Below are 22894 nucleotides of genomic sequence, written 5' to 3'. Positions count from 1 at the left end.
AATACATATTTAATTTATAATTAATTAAATATAGATCTATTATTTTATTAATTAATTATATTTTATTAATTAATTAGTTATATTATTAATAATGTATTCACTATAAATTTTTTTTTAAGTTTCCTTGATTTCTTTTTCAAACATTATTGATTATATTTTCATTGAAAAAAATAAAATAAAATATTTAATAAAATATATCTATTTTAAAAAAAGAAATATTAATACTAATTTATAAATTTATATAAAATACATATCAATTTATGTTTAATTAAATATAAATCTATATTAATGTTTACAATATTACTATAAATCTTTTGAAATTGTCTCGACAATTATTATTCTTAAATAATTAACGCAACTAAATTTTCAGTAAAGACATAAATCCATCCCATTCAGCATATCAAAACAACGATTCACGCGAAATACGGGAAAAGATGTCAAGTAAAAACGTCAACAGGGGAAACAAGGCGACATGACAAATGGATGATCAATAACAGGCAAATTACGTGTACGGATCATTGTTGACCGAATGAAGCACCGCGTGACAACGAGAGCAACGCGGACGATAATCGATGAGCGGCGTTGCATTCACCTTGCAGAATGGAAAGCCTTCGAATCGGGGACGCGATAAATCACCGATGTCTAGCTGTCTTAAAGCATCGTTCTTAGGTAAAGTATCGTGTCCTATGTGTCTTGAGAAGTTGAAGTTGGTTATGTCTATAGTTACATACGTAGATTCTTTGAGAATTTTCGATGTATTCATAATCGTTCAGAACTTTCATTTTATTTTTTGTGAAATTGTTTTTGATGCATATTTAGTTATATAGATACGTTTTACTGCTATGTGTCAATATTTTTAATGTTCTATAATATAAATTATCTATCTATAATAAAAATTTTCTTTTCGTTTAAAAAAAATATTAGAAATAAAATTGGAATGAAATAAATTGAAATGAAAAATAAAAATTATTAATTATTATAAATAAAATCTTTGATTAGAGGAATCAAAATTTATATCAGTATTTTTTAACTTTTTGTAATATAATTTTGTTTATCTAAGAAAAAATATTATAATCTTGGAACAAATTGGAATGAAAAATATAAATTATAAATTACAAACAAATTCTTTGATTATAAAGGAATAATAGAACAATCAGTATTGCATTAAATTTTAATGGAAAAATTAAATAAAACATAAAAATTCAAGATATATAAGTGTACGATTTTAAAATATTGTGGCGTTGTGGAGAATTGAAAAAATTTTGATTTTGAATATTTTTATGCATATATTTTTTATTTTTTATTTTTATGCATTATTTTTTATTTTTTATTCTCGATTGAACGACTTTAATATAAAAATAAAAATTATTTTATCTTTAATTTATAATCAATTAAAATCGCATATTTAATTTAAATGTTTATAAAATTCTAATAATATATACCTATTTGGTATCAGTATGTATAAAAGTATATAATATATAAATTTACATATTAATATTATAAAATATTTTTGCGTAAAAATATTTAAGGTAAAATAAAATATTATATAAAGTAAGACTGAAATTTCATGAAAATTAAAAAAAATCAATAAATAATATAAATTTTACAAAAAATAAAATAATTGATAAAAAAAATAAATATTCTTATTACAAATTTCAAGCAATACCTATTCATAAAATTAATAAATTTTCCTATAAAAATATATCTTCACTTGCAAAAAATAAATTTAGCAAACATAATAATAAAAAAATATTAATTATTAAAACAAATAAATTTTAAATCAATGCATTTTTTCCAGCTGATTGACGAAATATGGTCATCGCTGTCAGTGTCCAATATTTCTCTTTATATATTATTATGGAAGTGAAAGTCGAGGCAACCGAATGGCACGCAAATCCAAGAGCAAGAACCTCATGGAACTTGGAATCTCGAAAAGGGGTTAGTTGAATAGAAGAAATGAATAAAACTGATCACGTAGAATGAAAGAATGAATAGAAGGGTTGAAAAATAAAAGAATGTCTCACGGGAAAATATGTTTGTAGAAAAATAGACTCGCCAATCGCTTTTCATATTTTTTCGTATCTTCTTTTTTATTTTTATTATAAAAAATCGACGGAATAATTAATCGTGTATGGATTATATCTATGAAAAATTATATTTTACCTTTTTATTTTTTATTTCTCGATTTTTAACAATTATAATTACATTTGAATTTTTATAAAAGATATATTATTTTATAAAGATATCATATTTTATTTATTTATTTTAAGTTTTATATTATCTTTTACTTTGTTCTTCTTTTTCAAAAGATTTTGATATTTAATAAATTATTATATATATATTTCTTAAGAAAAATATTGATTGCACATATATTAAATTTAATTTTTATATTAATGTTTATATTATAAATTTATGTTTATAATATAATAATATAATAATAATAATATTATATTATAATTAATATATTATATAATATATTATATTATATTATATAATATATTATAATTAATGATTATGTTTATAATATGTTTATAATATGTTTATATTAATAATTAATAACATATGCATTTCATAAAAGTTTATATTTTATTCATTTATTATATGTTTCTCATTTTGTGTTTTTCTTTTTCTTTATTGGAAAAAATACATATTTTATATTTGCATTACATTTTAAAAGTATTTATAAATAAGTATTATGCGTATGGTAAATTGTATATTTTATTTATTGCTTCATATTTTGTTTTGTTTTTTCTTGTTTTTATTAGGTGAAAAAAATTATTTATCGACATTTTTGTCATTTACTTTTGATTTTTGTTTAATGAAAACTGGGACGCTGAAACAACGGAGAATTGTTAACGCTCGTTGAACGTTAATGTTGCAATGTTGTGAATTGTTAAAGGTGTGTATAACAATGTTGTATTTGCAATAGTTTCAACTGTGTAAAGATTTCGATTGTTCTCGCGGATATTGGATAGCAAATGATGTATTGTTACATATAATATTTGAAACAGATAGTCACTATATATTTTATTTTTGGAGCATTTTATATGAGAGAAAATGATGATTTAAACGAAATGTTTTAAAAGGGTAATTGTATTTCTTCCAAATGTTATTTGACACCGCTTTTTCGTATATCAATATAAAACCTCTTTTATATTACTGTTACTTTATATCATTCCGGGTCATATTTCCATTTATTCTTTCTCAAATAAAATAACGAATAATTTCAACTTTGCATATCATATGTTATATACATATGATACTACATATAATACTACAATTTATAATTTAAATAGTAATTGTTCGCGGAATTATCTTCAAATGTATAGAATCACAAGTCATTTGCAAAAATTAATTTAAAAAATATTTATTAAATATCTTAATTTATTAAAATGAAAAATCAAATTCAATAGAATATCGTTTATCTAAAAGTCAATTATTATTTGAATTGTGGTTATTCAATAACCAGATTATCAGATAAATATTGGAAATGTTAAAAATTATTAATTTATTTTTTCTGATATTTATTTCTCATATAATAAATGTTCATATTTTTTAATTTCCAATTATTTCGTGATTTTTCTTAATCAATTATCCGAAAAATTAGTTTACTTTCCAATTAATTCGAATAATCGATATTCGCAGATAAACGATATTGAAATAATTTCAATAAAAATATTTTTCTTATTCAAATATAAGCATAATTACAGTTAATCATAAAAATCTTTATAGTATCTTACACGAAAATTTACTTATCATAGAAAATATAACTTTAATTAAAATTTATATATAAATTATAATAAATTATACATAATGAAATTTATTTTTCGAAGATAAATTTCTTTATAAATTATTATTCGTGAAATTTTCAATATTATTCAATATTATATATTATAATTTCAATATTATTCAATCAAATTTTTCTTATTTTTTCATGTTTCATATATAATTTTGTCTAAAAATATTTTTTACAACAGAATAATAGAACTAAAATACTTGAATATATTTTAAGATTTAAAATTTTGTTTTAACTCATATAAAGTTAAGTTTAAAAAAAAAAAAAATATGAAAATAATATCAAAATTTCGATTGACTTGGATTTCGAACTTTTCAAAATGACATTTCATTAATAAAAAAATTGTTATACTCTATATATTTATAATGTTTCGTATAAAACAGAATCATCATTGATTTTGATAACACAGCTTATTGATTGAATTTGCATAAAATATAAAAAATTTCTATGAGATTAGATTAGAGCGTATATCAAATTAACTACAACGACATTTAATGATATTTATTTACTTATTATTTACATTATTTTCAAATATTCTACATAAATAATTTTCAATCTAAATATATAGATCACTTAATGCCCGCAGATCCGTATACATTTTTCCTCAAAATAGTTAAGTCACAATTTTCTGATATCGATTTAATCAACGATACAATCTTCCAAACCCGAGTCACTCCTTGGCATTTCAAATTCTCTGCCAAACTGGAATCATCCTCTCTGTTTCGTTGCATCGGAACGGTGTGAAAAATCTCTCGAAGAAACAGAAAGGGATTCCGCAAGGAAAGGATATGAGGGGAAGGAAAGAGGAGGAGGGGGGGGGAGGAGAGAGAGCGAGAGAGATGTAGTTCGCTCGTTATCGATGCGTCCCCCGACCGTTTTGCATGTTGACGAATCCACGGGTCTGGATCGAATCCAGTGTAAACTCCGCTCTCGATCCGGATTGAATGTCAATTCGATCAGCGTGCAATTCTGTCGAGGACTCGACAAGGTTTTGTGCCGGCCGAGTTGATCAGATTGTCGAATGGACATCGAAGGTAGCAAATGGGGAGGGGGATATATTCTTTCTCGAATCGTTCCACGATGTTTTCCCCGCCGTGATTAAAGGTCGACGTGCGTAGAATCGATCGATCGATTTTAATTTTGCGATTCTAATTTTTCATTTGACCAACGCTCCTTGCTCGATGGAAATGAATGCGCAAGGGATGTTCGAGAGTTGACAGGGTTGCGCGTTGAAGAGCTGCGTTGAAGGTGATGGGATTGTGCAAAGTGTCATTGTACGAATATTGATTAATTTTTTTATCATCGTCGATTGTCGACCGATCGAATCTAATTTTGCGATTCTAATTTTTCATTTGACCAATGTTGCCTGTCCGATGAAAATGAATGTGCTGAGGGAACTGACAGAGTTGTGGAGATGACGGGATTGTGCAATGTATCGTTATATGGATATTGATTAATTTTTTTATAAATTGATCAATAAAAATTGATCGATTGAATCTAATTTTTCATTTGGCCAACTCGTTTCTCGTTCGATGGAAATGAATGTACAAGTGATCTTCGAGAATGCAATAGAGAAGGATGAAATAATTATTTTTTCATTTAAAATGACAATGTATGAATATTGATTAATTTTTTTATAATCGAAATTTGGAGTTATTCTTTTTTATTTCTAATGTATAATGAATCTTGTCTTAAGCAGAAATGATACAGAAAAATGTATAATAAAAATAATGTAAATATGTATTCATATAAATCTACAGATATTAGCTTCAATCATTTTGTGTAGGTAGAAAAATATTTATAGTGTATAACATAATCGAAATAATATCGTTTATAATATTATTTAATTTATTTAATTATTAAAATTATAATATTAATTTATTTTATTTTAAATTTCAATACATATTTTGAGAAAAATTTTCGAATTCTATTTATATAATATATTGAATATAATATTTATTTATATAATTTATTTAGATTATTTAAAGATAATTTTGTTATCATTTAATTATGTAAACTGTTTACATTATTAATTCAAATGACATAATATATAAAAAAAGTTTTATAAACATAATAAAAAAGTATTATTTAAAACTGTTAATTAAAATAAATATGATTATTTTTTTAAAATATATAATAAATGTAAACCTTTTCATTTTCATTGGTATTATTAATGAAATTATGTTTTAATTTCATTTATATTTTAATTGATAAATTAAATGACATAAAAAATTTTTTAGGAATATTTATTGCAATAAATTAAAAAATATATATAATTTTTCTATTTTATAAAAATTATTTTTCCAATTTGATAATATAAGATAATATAAAATGTAAAATAATATAAGATAAAAAAATATAACAAAATTAAAAGAACAATATTTTTTTACAGAACAATATTTATATATAAAAGCATGAGATGTTATACTACTATAGTATATTCAAATATAATATTTCACATATTTTAAAAAAACATATACATATTTCTAAATTTTGTCACTGCTTAAACAAAACAACACGATGTAATATTCCATCCATTACCATACCAATGAAATCCTTTCATCCAACATCATTGAAAAGTTACAAAAAAACCCTCAATTCTCAAAATCAAGCAGACGATTCGACTGAAACCGAGAAACCAGTTGAAAGCAACCCTCCACTTTGTTCATCTTACCTCGAACGTCCCCTTACCTCGAGAAATTAGGAAAACCATTCGGTGGAAGTAGAAACAATCGATGGTAGTCGATTAAAGTGGAGGGAGGTGGATGGAATATCGGCTCGATTACGTGGCAATTCTCATGGGAGACGTAGACATTTACGGTTTCTGAGATGCATGACCAGAAGGAGAAAATAAGGGAGAATTCTTGTAAAAATTTCTATCAGTTTCTTTTTCTTCTTTTGTTTTCCGACGATCATCTCTCGAGAATAATATACAATATATACAATATATACAATAATATATAATAATATAGAAATATTATAATTTGTTTCTTATTTATATACATATAAAAAATATAAAGAGTTAATATCTCAAATATATTGAAGATTATTTATGATATTGAAAAATATTTTAAATACATACTATCTTTTTTAATTAAAATTTTATGTATAATTTCTTATTATATTATATTATGTGTTATATCAATATTGTCAACTATGTTAGATATAACACGCATTATTTTTTAAATTATTAAAATAATTAAAATAAAACATTTTATGAAAATAAAAATAAAATATTTGAAATTATTTATTACTTTAAATCAATTGTTCTTGATTAATTTGAAAATAGTTGAAACAATAATCTGTTTTAGATATATCATTCTATATTATATATTTTATAATTTTCAATTTTGTAAAAAATATATGTATATTTTAGTTAAATAAAAATATTATGGTGAAATATTATTTTATTTGTAAAAAATTAAAGAAGTTACAGTTATTTGATTGCAATCTTCCATAATTAATTTCAAAATTCAAAATCTTTCTAAATAATAAACATTTCAATTCCATAGAATGAGAAATAAAAATAATATATCTCTGAGATTTCAATATAGAATCTCTCCATTTTATAGTTATAAAAAGTCACAATAATTAAAATTTTCAATTTCAGAATGAGAAACGAAAGTATTATGTTTTCAAGATTTTAACATAATTTCACAATTTCTTATAGTTAAAAAAACATCAAAGTCACGATAATTGAAATTTTCAATTATTGAGAATATTTTTCAAGAATTAAAAATAAGAATAATGGCTTCTTGATTTCAACTTCTCATTTTATAGTCAAAAAAATATATCAAGAACTCAATAAATTTTTAGTTTCATTGGATTATGAACAAAATTAATTTTCAACATTTGAACACTATCTGAACAGAACCTCTTCATTTTAAACTTAAAGTGGCGATAATTAAACTCTTCAATTTCATTGGATTAAAAACAACATGGATTAAATATATGTCTTGTTTACGATTTAAACGCGATGCCAACAGATCCTTCTCACTTATAGTCAAAGAAAATATCAAGGCCACGATAATTATAACAATATTCAATTTCATTGGATTAGAAACAAAAATATGTTTTCACGATTTGAACGCGATCCCAACAGAATCTTCTTATTTCATAGTCAAAAGCATCGCGATAATTCAAGTCTTCAATTTCATTGGATTAGAAACAAAAATAATATATATTACCAAGATTTGAACACCATCCCACAGAATCTCTTCATCTTACAGTCAGTGAAATATCAAGGTCACAAGAGAAGAAGATCTGGCAAATTTCCTAAACTGCTAAAGATATCGATGGTCTCGGATTTAACCCAATTTAAGATATTATCGCGACAACCAACGAGCCAATGCCTCGCGTGTTATCAAACCATTTTCATAGGAAAATCAAATGATATCAGAGTATCGTTATGCCGCGGTTAAATTGGTTGTTCGCACAGCTAATTGCAAGTAGCCGGCAACAATGAGGCAACGTGACGGCCGCATGGCATTACGTCAATGGCCAATGGCTCTTAATTATGACCCGCGACCACTTCCATTTGATCTGCACTCCCGAGCAAATTGCGAATGGCTTTACCTCTCTCGATTATATTCCCCCTTCTCTTTGCTCTTCCTGTTTCTCTACGTCTATTCTCCTTTGTCTTGATTGCTGATTGTTCCTCTTAATTTTAGCCTTTTTAAATGCTTATAGACCGTAAGATTTTTCGATTAATATCCTTTTTATAGCTAGTGATCGATGTTTATAATTAAACTTTGATGATGGTGAGTAAATCAATATTTTTCTTTCAGTATTTTCTTTTGAGCATTAACTTGTTTGTAATCTACGATGTGATGGCATGTAAAACAAGCTATTTTTGATGATGACACATATATCGACACGTTAAAATAAAATAAAATCATTCTAATAATATAATTTGTAATTATATTTTCAGATAATTTGAGTTAAACTAGGAAAAAGTGATTAAAAATTAAATATTATTTCAAACTTGTTAATAAATTTATGGTCAATTAATATTTATAATAATAAATTTTTACGCTTAATGTGAAATTTTTGTTATTTTCATATTACAATAAATATGATTTCAATCTTGGAGCTAAATAATAAAAAGACTTAAAAAGAAATTAAATTTCATTACAATTTATATTATTGAGTATAATAGACAGTATATTCAATAATATAAATTGTAATGAAATTTAATTTCTTTTTAAGTCTTACTCAAAATAATGGTACCATTAGATTTATAAAATAAATCTTTATTATTAACCTTCTTATTATCAAAATTTTCTGATTCCAGAAACAATTATTATATTATTATTCCCATAGAATATAACAATGTAATTATTAATTAAAATAAATAACTTCCAAAGATCATCAATTAAAACTGTAATCTTGAATCGATAAGGATTGGAAACCACTGATGTAACAAATATTGCACGGTGATAGAAGATCGATATCTTGCAGGTATCTCTCACTCGATAATAGATTACCAGATTCACCACCCTTAATCTAAGTGGCCTCGAGCGATCGTGCGCCACTGGATTGTTAACGTTTTCCTCATTGGATTCTCGTGTTAACCATACCATCGGTTCGTTCACGAAAGCTTACCTCATAGTTCCAGGTTATCTGATTCGTTCACGTTTATCTGTCCTTTATTTTCTTATATATACACACCTTTTCTTTCAATCCTGCGTTACAATTCCGACTTATCCGTCTAACCCGATAATAGACCCGTAATTAATGCTTGACGCAGATTTCCAATTATTCCAGGTCGAATGTATTCTAAGAGTTTCTTTCAATCTTAATATTTTTTTCTTTCAATGTTAATATCGAAAATTTGTATTTTTTAATTTTATTAATACAATTTTTAAAGGTTATATATCTTTTAATGAAAAATTGATCATTTTTAATTTAATAATTTAATAACAATTTAATAATTCGACTTATGATGTTAATAATTGGATTAAAATTCTAAAATTGGGATATAAATTTGTAGTGGATTTAAAAAAAATAATCTTTTGACAAAAATTCTTGATATCGTTATATTAGTTTTTAGTTTTTCAATAATATTTTTAATAATAAAATTTTAATTCTTAAGGTTCAAAATAGGATAATTTAAGTTTTCTATATTTAAATATTTTGCAACAAGTTTTTTTTTTCATGAAATTTTTTTTTATGCTTGTTTTTGATAAAATTATTCAATATTAATTTTAGTGTGATTTTAAATATTTATTAAATAAAAAACAAAACAACACATAGATAATGGAGAGTTCTCTTGGATTTTATGTAGACATTCAAACCTTGATATTTCAAAAGTCAAGCTATATTTAATATATAAATTGATAACACATTCAAAAATTTTTAGAAAAAAATTTTAATTGAAGAATGCACAAAAAAATCTAGATATTCACATAATATATTTCAGATATTTTATTGTCCGGATTTCGACATTGTTTCAACAAACAAAAAAACACAATTAAATATACAGAGTGCAAATAGGTCAAACTATAACTTTGAAAAGTTTGTAAAGAGAGTAGAAAAAAATTTCATTAAGCGAAATGAAATAGTTTCGAAATGGTTTATCGTGTTTTATCTACATAATTACTTTTACATAATTCAGGCAATCGATCTATATAAAATAAAATATACATGTTTTGATGATTTACATTTCTGTATTTCATTTATATTTCATTTTGATATGACTTTAACAAACTTTTTCATGATATAATATTGCAACCTTGATATATCTTCCTGTGCATTAATTACTAATGCAATATGTAAGCGATAAATTTTAATATTTACATCACACGACATTACACATAGTCAGGATATTATATATATGTAAATATAGGTGTAAATATATGTAAATATATGTAAATAGGTGTAAAAAAAAAAAGAAATTACGGTATAAATCAGGAATTGGCGAAATGTCGTTAATTATTTAATATTATATATTTATTTATTAGATTGTAAATAAATATTTTTAATAAATAGTGTATATTATTAATTTCTATCACATATGGAATATTTTCTAGAATAGAATAAAACTTATTATTAATAATTTTATATATTAATAATTGGCATATCACGTGCAAACAAGACACAAAAATTGAATGATTCTTAATGATCATAATCATAAACAAATTTATAAATCAAAAATCAAAAGATATTAATTTTTCAATAAATACAAAAATTAATTGTGAAACATCGAAATATTAACGAATAATGAAATTCAAAAGTGGGCATATTGATAATAATATTTGTATTAAATATAATATACAAAAGGAAAATCGGAAAAATTATAAAAGAAAAAATCTCTATGATTGCATTAAATATATTAAATATATTAACTTAACCTAATCTAATCTAACTTAACCTCTAATCTAACAAAAATCATTCATCAAAAATTATTCATTAAAATCTTCACTTCAATCAATTGCCATCAAGAAATCAAATCTCAAATATCCATCAAATACTTCTAAAATAAAAACAAAAAAAAAATAAAGAAAATAAAGTTTAATTGTCGTCATACTTCTGATTTTATCAAAAATCTATCCGCAATTTTTCCTTGAGCCATCCATAAGATCGCCTCCTGGCAAGGAAAGCCAACATTCAAAGAAAAAAAGAGAAAGAGGGAGAAAGACAGAAGAAAACAATTCAGCCCCTAATTGCGTAAATCGACGTGAGAGAAACGGCACTCAAGGAAAAAGGCGTCGCGGTGTCGGCGGAGGGGGTGATTTCGGGGGAATGATGGTTCATTTTTGCCGGGCTTCAATCCTTTCAGAGGCTTCGTCGCCGAAAACAAGCAGCGATATATCACCGTAACGCGATTAACCCTCAAATTTTGCCCCTTAAAGGGATTAGAACAGCCACCACCACGGGCTGGCTTCCGCTCCACGTGTCCCCCGCGTTTTCGGGAGGATAACGATACTATATCCTCTTTGAGCAAGTAACTTTTGCATGTTGCCAAAACGGAACGACGAGTCGGCCATTAAACGGCCGTTTACAAGGAACTTTGTCTCTCATGGTGTCTATCCTCTTGCGGGATCGTCAACAACCCCTTGGAAATGAGACATGAGATGGAGATTCTTTGAAAGTAGATATGATAAGAAGATAGAATTTTTTATGTGATTTTTTGAGAATAGGGAAAACGGTTAGTGATTGTTGATAGTGTTGTAATTAATTTGTAAAATAAAATTGTATTCAATGTACGCAGTAAAAGAGATTAGATGTTTTTTATGAATAAAAATAGAAATATTTGAAAATTTAAAATTGAGAATAAAAATTTGAAAGATCTTTTTTTAAATATTTTAATTTGGACACTTGAATTTTTTAAAATATATAAATTAAAAAAATGATTTGGAAAAATTTTTATTATAGCAATTTGAGAGATTTTTCTCGAATTTTCTTAAATTTTTTTTGAAATTTTAATTTGGAAAAAATTTTAATTTGAGATTTGAATTTGGAATGGAAATCGAAATTTGAAAATGTAGATTTTTTTTTATAAGTTCTTATGAAAATAAATTTAATTTTGAAATTTTTAATTTCAAAATTTTAATTTAAGAATTTGGAAATAAATTTAAAAATATCAATTTAATAGATTTTTTTTTGAAAATATTAATTTTTAGATACTTGAATTTTAAAATATTTCAACTTGAAATTATGAATTTGAAAGATTTCAATTTTTTTTATTTATTATAGTTCAATTCGAAATTTCTATTATATTTTGATTTTGATTTTGAAATTTGAAAATCTAAATTTGAAAATATATAAATTCGAGAAATTTTTAGAAATCATAATTTAAAGAATAAAATTTGAAAATGTTTAAAGAAAAATTCGAATTTTAGCAAAAATTCGAAGATTTAAGATATTTCAAGATTTAAATTTGAAGCAAATGAATGTTATTTCATCATTTCAAATATGGATATCGTGAAATGCATTCACGCTCCACGCAGAAAACAATTGCATGGTCGAAGGGTTAATGAACTGCGATCATGTTGCGTGCTGATGGCCTAACCGAGAAGATAACGCTAATAAGACGCGGAATAACGACAGGTAAATTATCATTGAGAATAATGGAAGATCTTTTCGCGGAAACGTGTCGACAGAACATGATTCAACCTTCTTATTGTTGAGAAATCGAACATGAGACAAAGTTCAAATTTGTTCATTGAATGTAAAATCTGATATTTGCACAAAATGTAATCCTGAATGTAAATAAATGGTAATTTAATTCAATTTCTTAATTGTTGATTAAATAATCTTTTTTTCTTAAATTATATTAATTTTGTATGTATATATAAAATTCTCAATATAAATAAATGAATATAATAAATATATAAATATATATTTGTATCACATTTCAACCTCATCGATTAGTCTTCCAACATTACATCATCGTGACTTCCTATAAACGAGATAGCTCCGTAGGAATCGACTGGAAAGGTCGCCTCTAATTTACGACAGCATATTTCAACCGTCGATTCCATGCCTACAGGATCCTTTGGGAGATTCAAGCAAAACCTTGAAAAGAGCTATGAGATGAACAAAAATAAAAGGAATGAAAATAGGAAAAAATGAAAAGGCAGGGAAACATCCATCTTCATGAAGTTTGGTTTATTGTCTCGATTCGATCTCTTACGAGTTTACGACGGTTTACAGATTGAAAATTCGGGCAAAATTTGATGTATTTTTCGTTGAAGAATCATAAACTCCGTGATCTGATAGAGAATGATAATCGTTATTCCAACCTTGGAGACGTATCATGAAATTTATATCCAAAGCTACGATGGATATAAGATGGATATATTGACCTTTAAATTTCTGATAATTTAATTAATTAAAATTAAAAATTAGAAATCGAAGAAATTTATATTATATTTTGTTTCTAATATAATTATATTTATTAATTAAAAAACACATAAAATTTATAATATCTTATCAAAATCTTACAAAATCATATTTTATATTCAAAAAAAATTTATTGGTGTATTGTTATTTCCTTATCTTTTGTTTATTAATTTTAGAAATAATATAAAGAAATTTGCCAATTAATTGTTTCTTAATTTTTGTTAAAAAATGTATATAGAGAATTCAATATATGAATTATTGAAATATAATTTTTATATATTATATAATATTCATTGAATTTCATTACATTAAAAAAAAAAATAGAAAAATTAAGAAACTGCTATTATAATAATTTTTTTTATCAGAAAGATTTTAGTTTCATATAATAATTTATTTTAAATTCTATAACATAGAAACAAATATTCTGTACAAAAATTATTTTTTAATATATAGCATTCAACTTTTCTATTTCTATGATATATTATTTTATCATTTCTAGATGATATAATTTTTAAAATTTATACAAAACTTTCATTTTCTAAATTTCAATAAAAAATATTTTGAAATTTAATTATTTTTATTTTCTCATTGCATTAAATTTCTTGCTAATACATATGCAACAATAATATCATTTTTAACTCGATAAGACTTATCAATTGTCAAAAATAACTTTAATTAAACATTAGATAAATTTAAAATTAGAAAAATTAGATAAATTTAAATTTAATTGTATCTTGCATTAAAAAAAAAATGTTGTCAATGTTAATCGAAAGATACAATTTCCCGAATAAAATCTTTAAAATGTGATCACAAATCAAGGAAATTAAGCCGAATAGAAGTTCACGTTCGTCGATAATCAGAAGAATATATTGTCGTCACGTGCAAACATTTATCGGCCGACCTCCAACTTCATTGTCCGTGTTACATAGTAGAACTTAAGCAGCTTTGAATAAAATTGGATAAATTTAGATCTAGCGGAATAAATCTTTTCAATTTTATCACCAAATAATTTTATTTTGCGTTTTATTGGAATTAAAAAAAAAAAAAAATAAAAAAATAAAAGAGAGCAACACAGAGAGTTAATCGATAGATTCAATTTCCTGAATAAAGTTTTCAAAATTTGATCACAAATCCGCGAATCAGGAGATGAGAGAAGAATAAGAATTGGCATTGGCCGATAGGGCCAGAGGAACATGTCGTCGTCGTGTGCAAGTTTTTATCGGCCTTCAACTTAGTTGCCCGTCTTACGTAGCAGAACTTCATAAGCGGCGTCGAACGAACCGGAAGTTTGCTAACGTGCTGACTCAGCCGGTTCCTCTCGACGCGAATTCGCGGTAATACGCAACGATTCTGCTGAGGGCTCGTAAAAATGTCCGACTTCCACTCCACGTTCTCTATAAGATTTCGTCAAACGGGGGACCGTTCTTAAAAGTGAGTTACGATTCGTATAATTTTGGGAAAGGAAGAAGGTAATTTGTGAATATCGTTAGGTTGAGTAATAGAATGGAATGAAAAAAATTAAAAATTGTATGATTATTTTATAATGGTAGAGTCTTATATTAAGCATTCTGATTTTAATGTGTAAAGAATATTTATTTTGTGTAAAATTATTCTTTACTCTGAAATTTTTATTTTTTTTTTTTTTTTAGATATATTATTAAATATTTTTTTAAAATTTTTAATTTTTTTTTTTTTTTAGGTTTTTTTTTAAATAATTTTTTAAAATTTTTAATTTTTTTTTTTTTTTAGGTTTTTTTTTAAATAATTTTTTAAAATTTTTAATTTTTTTTTTTTTTTAGGTTTTTTTTTAAATAATTTTTTAAAATTTTTAATTTTTTTTTTTTTTTAGGTTTTTTTTTAAATAATTTTTTAAAATTTTTAATTTTTTTTTTTTTTTTTTTTTTTAGATATATTATTAAATATATTTTTAAAATTTTTAATTCTTATTTTTATTATATTTTTAATTTGTAATAATCTTTTCTTATGTTATAAATTTACTAATATTTCAAAATAAATATAAAATGATGTTTACGTTTAAGAATATTTGTAAAATAATAATTTTCTTTAAGATATTCTAAATATAACTCGAATTTCGTTATACAAAATTATTTTATTTAGATAATAAGATTATATATTGAAAATAAAATTTAAATTATTGTTAATGAACAAAAATTTATAAAAATCAAAATGATTTTTAAATGAGTTACATCAAAAAATTTATAGATAAAATTTCAATTTTCAATTTTAATAATTAAATTATTATTAAAAATAATTCCTGTTCGCTATAGAATATTTTACTCTTATAAAAGTAAAAACTTTTATAAAACTCTTAAAATCTAATGAATATGCATATTGTAAAATGCAAAAATAATATAAAATTTATATTTTGAATTTTTTTTATTAATTCAATGCATTAAATATTTGCATCAATAATGACTTTTATTAATATTTGTCTTTTTTCAAAAGAACAGACAAATTTTATAAAGTATTAAATTTTTTTTTAAAGAATATTCATTGTATATTATTATAATTGTTATTTTTAATTATATTATAAATTAACTGAAATTCAATATTTTTATTATAAATTTTACTTTTTTTTCAATAAACGCAATATTAAAATTTTACAGACTAAATTATTGAATATAATATTAAATAAAAGAAAAAAATATAAATTTAATTTTCAAAATTGATCTTATTTGTAATAATATCTTATATCCTAATAGAATTCAAATTAATAATACTAAAAAAATTATAACAATTTTATAATCAATCATTAAAATTTACATTTTCACATATTATTTTTCATTATATCTTGTAAAAGTTAAATCTGTATGAATTAATAATCTGTAAAATTACTTTTCAATGGAATATATATATATAAAATAAATTCTGTATTTTTATCTTTTTACTAAATATAAATGATAAAGGTTATCTTTCAGAAAATTCCCTTATCCGCCATCCAGCATGAAAAGAGAAAGAAAGAGAGAGAAATCATCGATTTAAGTATTCTTAAACGAAGGCAGAGAGAGAGGAGTTTGGTTAATTACAAAGTTAAATTAAATATTGATATGCAAGAATCCAACTTCCTCCAAGCGAAATAGCTTATAGAATTTTACGCGATCGTTCTGATCATCAGCATGGTTTCTAAACAGACGATATTTAAATGAGGGCAAACTTTCGATTAACGAGAAAAAAAAAAAGTTGCCAGATTGAAGCAAGATGATATTTTTCACGAGTATGGGATGATTGTTATATGAACGTGTAATATTAATCGTTTCTCGATTCTAATGGTTCGATGAAAGTTGGGATGAAAGCATGGTAACCGCTAATTAACGAGTAAACTGCTAACTAACTGATCTATTCCTAACTTTATGGAATAGAATCCGGTATTCACGATGGAGCTAATTCAATATCTTCTGAAATATTCAAATTTAAATATCGAGACGAAATAATTATTTCGAATGGATTCTAAGATATTATGTAAAGTTATATTAATTTCGAAAGAACATAGTATGAAATTTTTTATAAAAATTTTTTATTTTTAAATTTTTAGAATTTATATTTTATATTTCAATCTCTATTAAAAATGAATATTGATCTCTTTCAAATATTTAATTTATTTAGAAACGATGAATTCAAGAAATCATTTACAAATATAAAATTCTTAATTCTTCATTTTTCTCTTATATTTTTCTATGCGATTCTAAGTTATATTTCGATGTGTTTCAAAAGAATTGCATATTAAAATAATACATTTTTTAAAAATTTTCAGGAACATAATGAATCAATATTCAATTTAACAAAAATTTAAACTATTATATTTTCATAAAAAAAAAATCTTATAAATTTAGAAGATTGTTGCAAAGGATAGATTTCAATCTTCAAATTTATTGTGAATTCAGTCATGGAAAAAATTTTTCAATATTTTTATAATCGATTCAATTCTCCAAATTTTTGAGGAAATATCTTTATTTTTCTATTTACTACATGATATAAAAACATTTTTGAAAAAAACAAACTCAAAACTGTGAATGTATAAAATTTAAAATGAATTTAAATTAATTGTTGTATGATTTTCTTACGAAATTATAAAAATTTAAAATATCAATAATTTATCATCGAATATTGTTTCACTTATGTTTTTTATTATATTTCTTAAATAAAAAATTTTAAAGCATTATAAGTTTAAAAATTTCAATTTTTTTTGAAACTATAAAATTCAGATTTCAAATGTTATAATTTTTCCAAAAAATTTTTCTAAAAAATACTGACAATACTTCTGATTCTGAAACTCAATCTATTTTTTATAAGAATAATTCAAAATGTTCAAAACATATTCAAAATCAATATTTTCCCTTGTAAATATTACAATAATATCTCTCAACATTTTCAATCACACACAATTTGGTGAAGACATTAATGAAATATTAAAAATCTATATGTAATAAATATAAAATATTTAATATTAATATAATCGAAATGAATCTTTAATATTTTTTTAGTATCCATCATAATAAATAATAATAAAATTTATTGTATTTTTAGATGTATTAACATTCACACATTAATAATCATTAGTAGATCTAATATTTTTATAGCAAAATAAAAATGCTTATTTATTTTCGAACTTTTAGATAATTAATTGAAATATATTTTTTAATACAAATATACATATATGCTAAAATACATTATTTTTTCAAATTTTAATTGAAAATTTTTGAAAAACTTTAGACACGATGTATCAAATAGGTTTCAAAATACAAGAAAATTTATGTTACCGAATATATACATAATTTATAATTATGTTATAATATCATTCAATATTATTAATGAAACTAATGAATAGAAAATCTGTCATAAGATTGATCAAAGAATATTTAATAAAATTATAATAAAAATGACGTTATTCAAAATCACAAAAAAATCTAGCTAGCAAAATTTCAATTTCTCTATTTAAAAAACATTCGTAAACAAACAAGAATATTAAAATAAATAAGCCAAACGAATATTAAAATAAATATGTGTAGGAAATTTTTAATATAAAATTACCTAAATAATAAATAATTGCAATTAGAAATACTGAGAAACTCATAATTTCATGTTCTCAAGAAATTCCAATTATCCTCGAAAACTACCCTCATTCTCCGATATCTCGCTCGAAACCGTGACATTGAAACGAGGCATTGTAGTAATAGTTGACTCATAATTCGCGGATTGTTCCAATTTTACTCTCAACCAAGAACGATATTTATATAGGGAAGGTTTTGTCTGAGTTTTCCTAACGAGCTGACTCAGCCAATCTTGCTGCTTCATCGCCTGCAAAATCATGAAATTAGAAATCTGCGGCCTAAAATCGTTCCTCCGGTACAATGACCAAAAGACATGCGATTGATCATTGACATGAATTTCGACTCTAGAATTTGTTCTCTTTTGAAATTTTTATATCTTAATTCCTTAACTTTGATAATTTTATTTAAAATTTTTTGATAATAACAATTAATAGATTGCGAATGTTTATATATATATATATATGACAAATATGCGAAAAATATATGACATTTATACATGAAAAATATATAAATTAAATATATTTGGAAAATTTTTCTAACATTTTGAAAAATATATGCAATATAAGATAAAATATCAATATATTAATATTAGATATTATTAATAGGATAATAGATATTTTAATATAATTTGATACTTAATAATTAATATTTATTAAATATGATTTAAATTTTTTATTTATATTTAAATTTTAAACGTAGATAATATTAAATATAAACAATCATTACAATATAACAATATGATTTATATTATATTGTGGTATATAATAAAAATTTATACTTACAACAAATTATAACAAATTACAAATATTTTCTTTAAATTCGATGGTGTTAATTTATAGATAATTATAGACGATATTTATAGATAAGAATTTATCAAAAATTTTTATATTAAAATATGATGTTATCGTATTAAGTATTATAATTTTATTAGTATAAATTTGGTAATATGATTTATATTTTATTCATTACTTTCGTAATGAATAATGAAAATGAAATCATCTTTAACCTTTTTCTCCTAGTTTTCTCCTAATAATATTCTATTTTTTCAGCATTTTAAATATCGAAAAATATTTTCAAAAAATTTAATTCATCATTGTAACAATTACATTGAATTGTTATATTGAAATTCAAAATTATAAACTATTACATTTAATTAATAACTCAATTAACAAGAATACAAAAACACAATTAATAATCAGCATTGACTACATATTATTATTATCGATATTACATAATTATAACATGAAAATTTATTGACAGACGAAATCAATTTAATGAAAAAAATATTTTATATAAGTATGATACATTTATAATAATACATTTATACGGATAATAATATATGTATTTATATTTTTCGATATATTTTTAAGTATATATATGAAAAATATACTTTATGCAAAAAATGTAAAATAAAAAATATATTTTTCAAATCTTTTTTCAAATCACAAAATATTTCCATTCATATTTAATTTTATTCATTTTCTATAAAAAGATACATTTGCATTTTTATAGATATCTATTGTTAAAAATAAAAAGATAGAAATATTAGTTAAAAATAAAAAGATAGAAATATTAATTAAAAATAAAAAGATAGAAATATTCAGAATTATTAATTGTATGAATCTCAATTTTGCAATTTTGGAAATTCATAATGTTATAAGAATGTTATTTTAAATAAAAAAATTAAGTTCGCTCTAATTCTCATTAGATATAAAATAAAATTTGATAAAAAGATATTTTTGATGTCTTAAGAAAAACTTTAAAATTAAAACGAATATATTATTATATTGGGAATGATTCTTTTATATTTTCTTTATAATAATATTTTATAATGAAGTCAAAAATGAGAATATAGTATATAGTTGGATTAAAGAATAGATAATAAAATATCTTATAATTTTGTAAATAAACTTTTGTATAAATATGTTAATTTTTTTAAGATTTAATCTTAATTTTCTTCAATACATTCATTAAATCTTTGTTCAATCATTAACTTTTTATCTGATTAATTAATTAAAATTAATTTCAATAAAAAGTATATAATAAAAAGTAAGTTCAAAAAATTTATAAAACTCAATTGTAATTAATATTAAAAAATAAAATACCTATAAAAAATATATATAAAAAATTGTCAATGCATTAACATTTACTCTTTTGCATATATTTAGCAATTTTCCAGCAATTAAAAAAATGAATCTATAAATATCTAAAGAAATAATATCATTTACATATGATAAACAGTATCTATTTTCTGACAGATATTAAAAAATACAAAAATGTAAAAATTATCGATAAGATTCATTTCCTTTACATGGATATTTCTAATAATATCCATCTATCTCTCAATTAAAAAAGTAAAATCTTAAAAAAACATATATAGATAACTTCTAAGATCTTATTTAATTCATATTTTATTTATTATATATTATTATTATTATTTTATATTATTATTTATTTTATTTATATTTTATATTATTATTATTTTATTTATTTATTATAAATTTATTATATATATTTATTTATTATAATTTATTATAAATATTTATATATAAAATTTAAAAATTTATAAAAATATATAAAATAATAAAAATTATTTTTATAAATAAAATAATGAAAACAATATCAATTATAATTCAATCTCGCTATTATACAGTTTGTCGAATAATATTCGTTTATTTTAGAGTATTAATAAATTCTGTTAATGATATGTATTGAGAAGAAATAAAAAATGTAAATGTGAATTTTATTATGAAAAAAACACTGTTAAAAATGATATGGTAACTTATAAAAATATTTACGTTTGAATATTAACCTAAGCAACGAATCAGCTTCAACCTTATAGTCATAGAATCTTATAACCCTTTTGAATAATCCATAAAATCCTAAGCACCTGATTACCAAAATGATTTAAAGTGAACAAAATGAACATGCAAGCTAGATTGAAAGAGGAAATTTTATGTCCACTAAGTGTTGCTACTGAACTTCAGATTTATGACATGTTGTTAATATTGAGCCACCTACTAGGATTTCTGCAGACTAATATAAATCAATTCTAAACTTTTAATTTCAACTATTAAAAAGATTAAGAAATAAAATAAAATTATTCTGAAAAATAATAATTCCTATTTGTTTATATCTAAAATAGGAATTCAAGGAAGTTTTACGAATAATCAGAGAAAATGTATCAATATTCAAATTTATTAATATATCAATGATTGTAGTTGAATCGCTCAAGTAGCGAGATCACGAGTTGTCATATAATTAATTTAAGATAAACTCATCCTCATTATTATATTTATATAGTGTATATTGTGTAATATAGTATAATGGTCCACTTTTGAATTATTCGCCCTTAGAAATGTAATTTATTACTCGTTGAATAATACTTTTCATAAATTATTAGGGTAAATAGATATTTTTTCTTAAAGATTTTATATTTTTTGACACTTTATATAGTTATTAATAAATAGTATAAATAGTTAAAAGAATATTTTAAAATTTATTAGATTACTTATTATAATATTTTTTTATAAATAAATAATTTAAGGTCATAAAGAAAATTAAAGATAAAATGATTGGTTTATAAGTTTCTATAGTTTGAATTTTATATCCAAGTTTTTATTACTTCTATAAAGATCCAAATTATTTTATTGTACAAAAAAATAATTTTTTCTTTACTTATAATTACATTATAATTTATGTTCTACTGATTTAAACAATCTTTAATTTATTATTAAAAGATATAAAAGAAAGAAAATTAATATTTTATAACAATACAATTTTTTGAAATTTTAAAATTTTATTATTGCTAGAGATAAATCGTCAATAATTTTTTAATTCATTCTATCTAGAATCAATTCTAATCATAAAATAAAAGATATTAGAAAAATATCATTTTTAACCGAATTTAATCGAATATATTTTGCCCATTAAATTTATTAAAAATAAAAAATTGACCTATCCACCAATCATCCCTATTCGTACCAATAACAACGAAATTGGTGCCAGAAGCAACATAATGATTAAACGGCGAACAGTGTCATCGAACACGAAACAAGAGCAAGCATACGAAACAGCAGAATACTTACCGGACTCCGAGACGGAGGGACTGCCCGCAGACCTGTCGGAGTTCCTGGAGCTGGCCGTGGAGCTGGTTGACGAGGCCGTGCCAAGCGAGCACTCG

The 22894-nt window shown here is 22.7% G+C and overlaps 1 protein-coding gene across 1 annotated transcript in view; it reads right to left on the bottom strand.

Moving 5' to 3' along the window:
- LOC102675461 (max-interacting protein 1-like) overlaps positions 1-22894 on the bottom strand; it is a gene marked incomplete at its 5' end in the record, with an annotated part of 184526 nt that overhangs the window by 130453 nt on the left and 31179 nt on the right. Inside the window, one exon of the mRNA XM_006617530.2 lies at positions 22800-22890. Coding sequence (XP_006617593.2) covers positions 22800-22890 — 91 coding nt within the window. The remainder of the gene's footprint in view (positions 1-22799; positions 22891-22894) is intronic.

Source organism: Apis dorsata, unplaced genomic scaffold, assembly GCF_000469605.1.
Source record: "Apis dorsata unplaced genomic scaffold, Apis dorsata 1.3 scaffold_311, whole genome shotgun sequence".
Lineage (NCBI taxonomy): Eukaryota > Metazoa > Arthropoda > Insecta > Hymenoptera > Apidae > Apis > Apis dorsata.
Note: the sequence above shows the minus strand (reverse complement) of the source record. Positions and strands in the feature narration are given on the sequence as shown.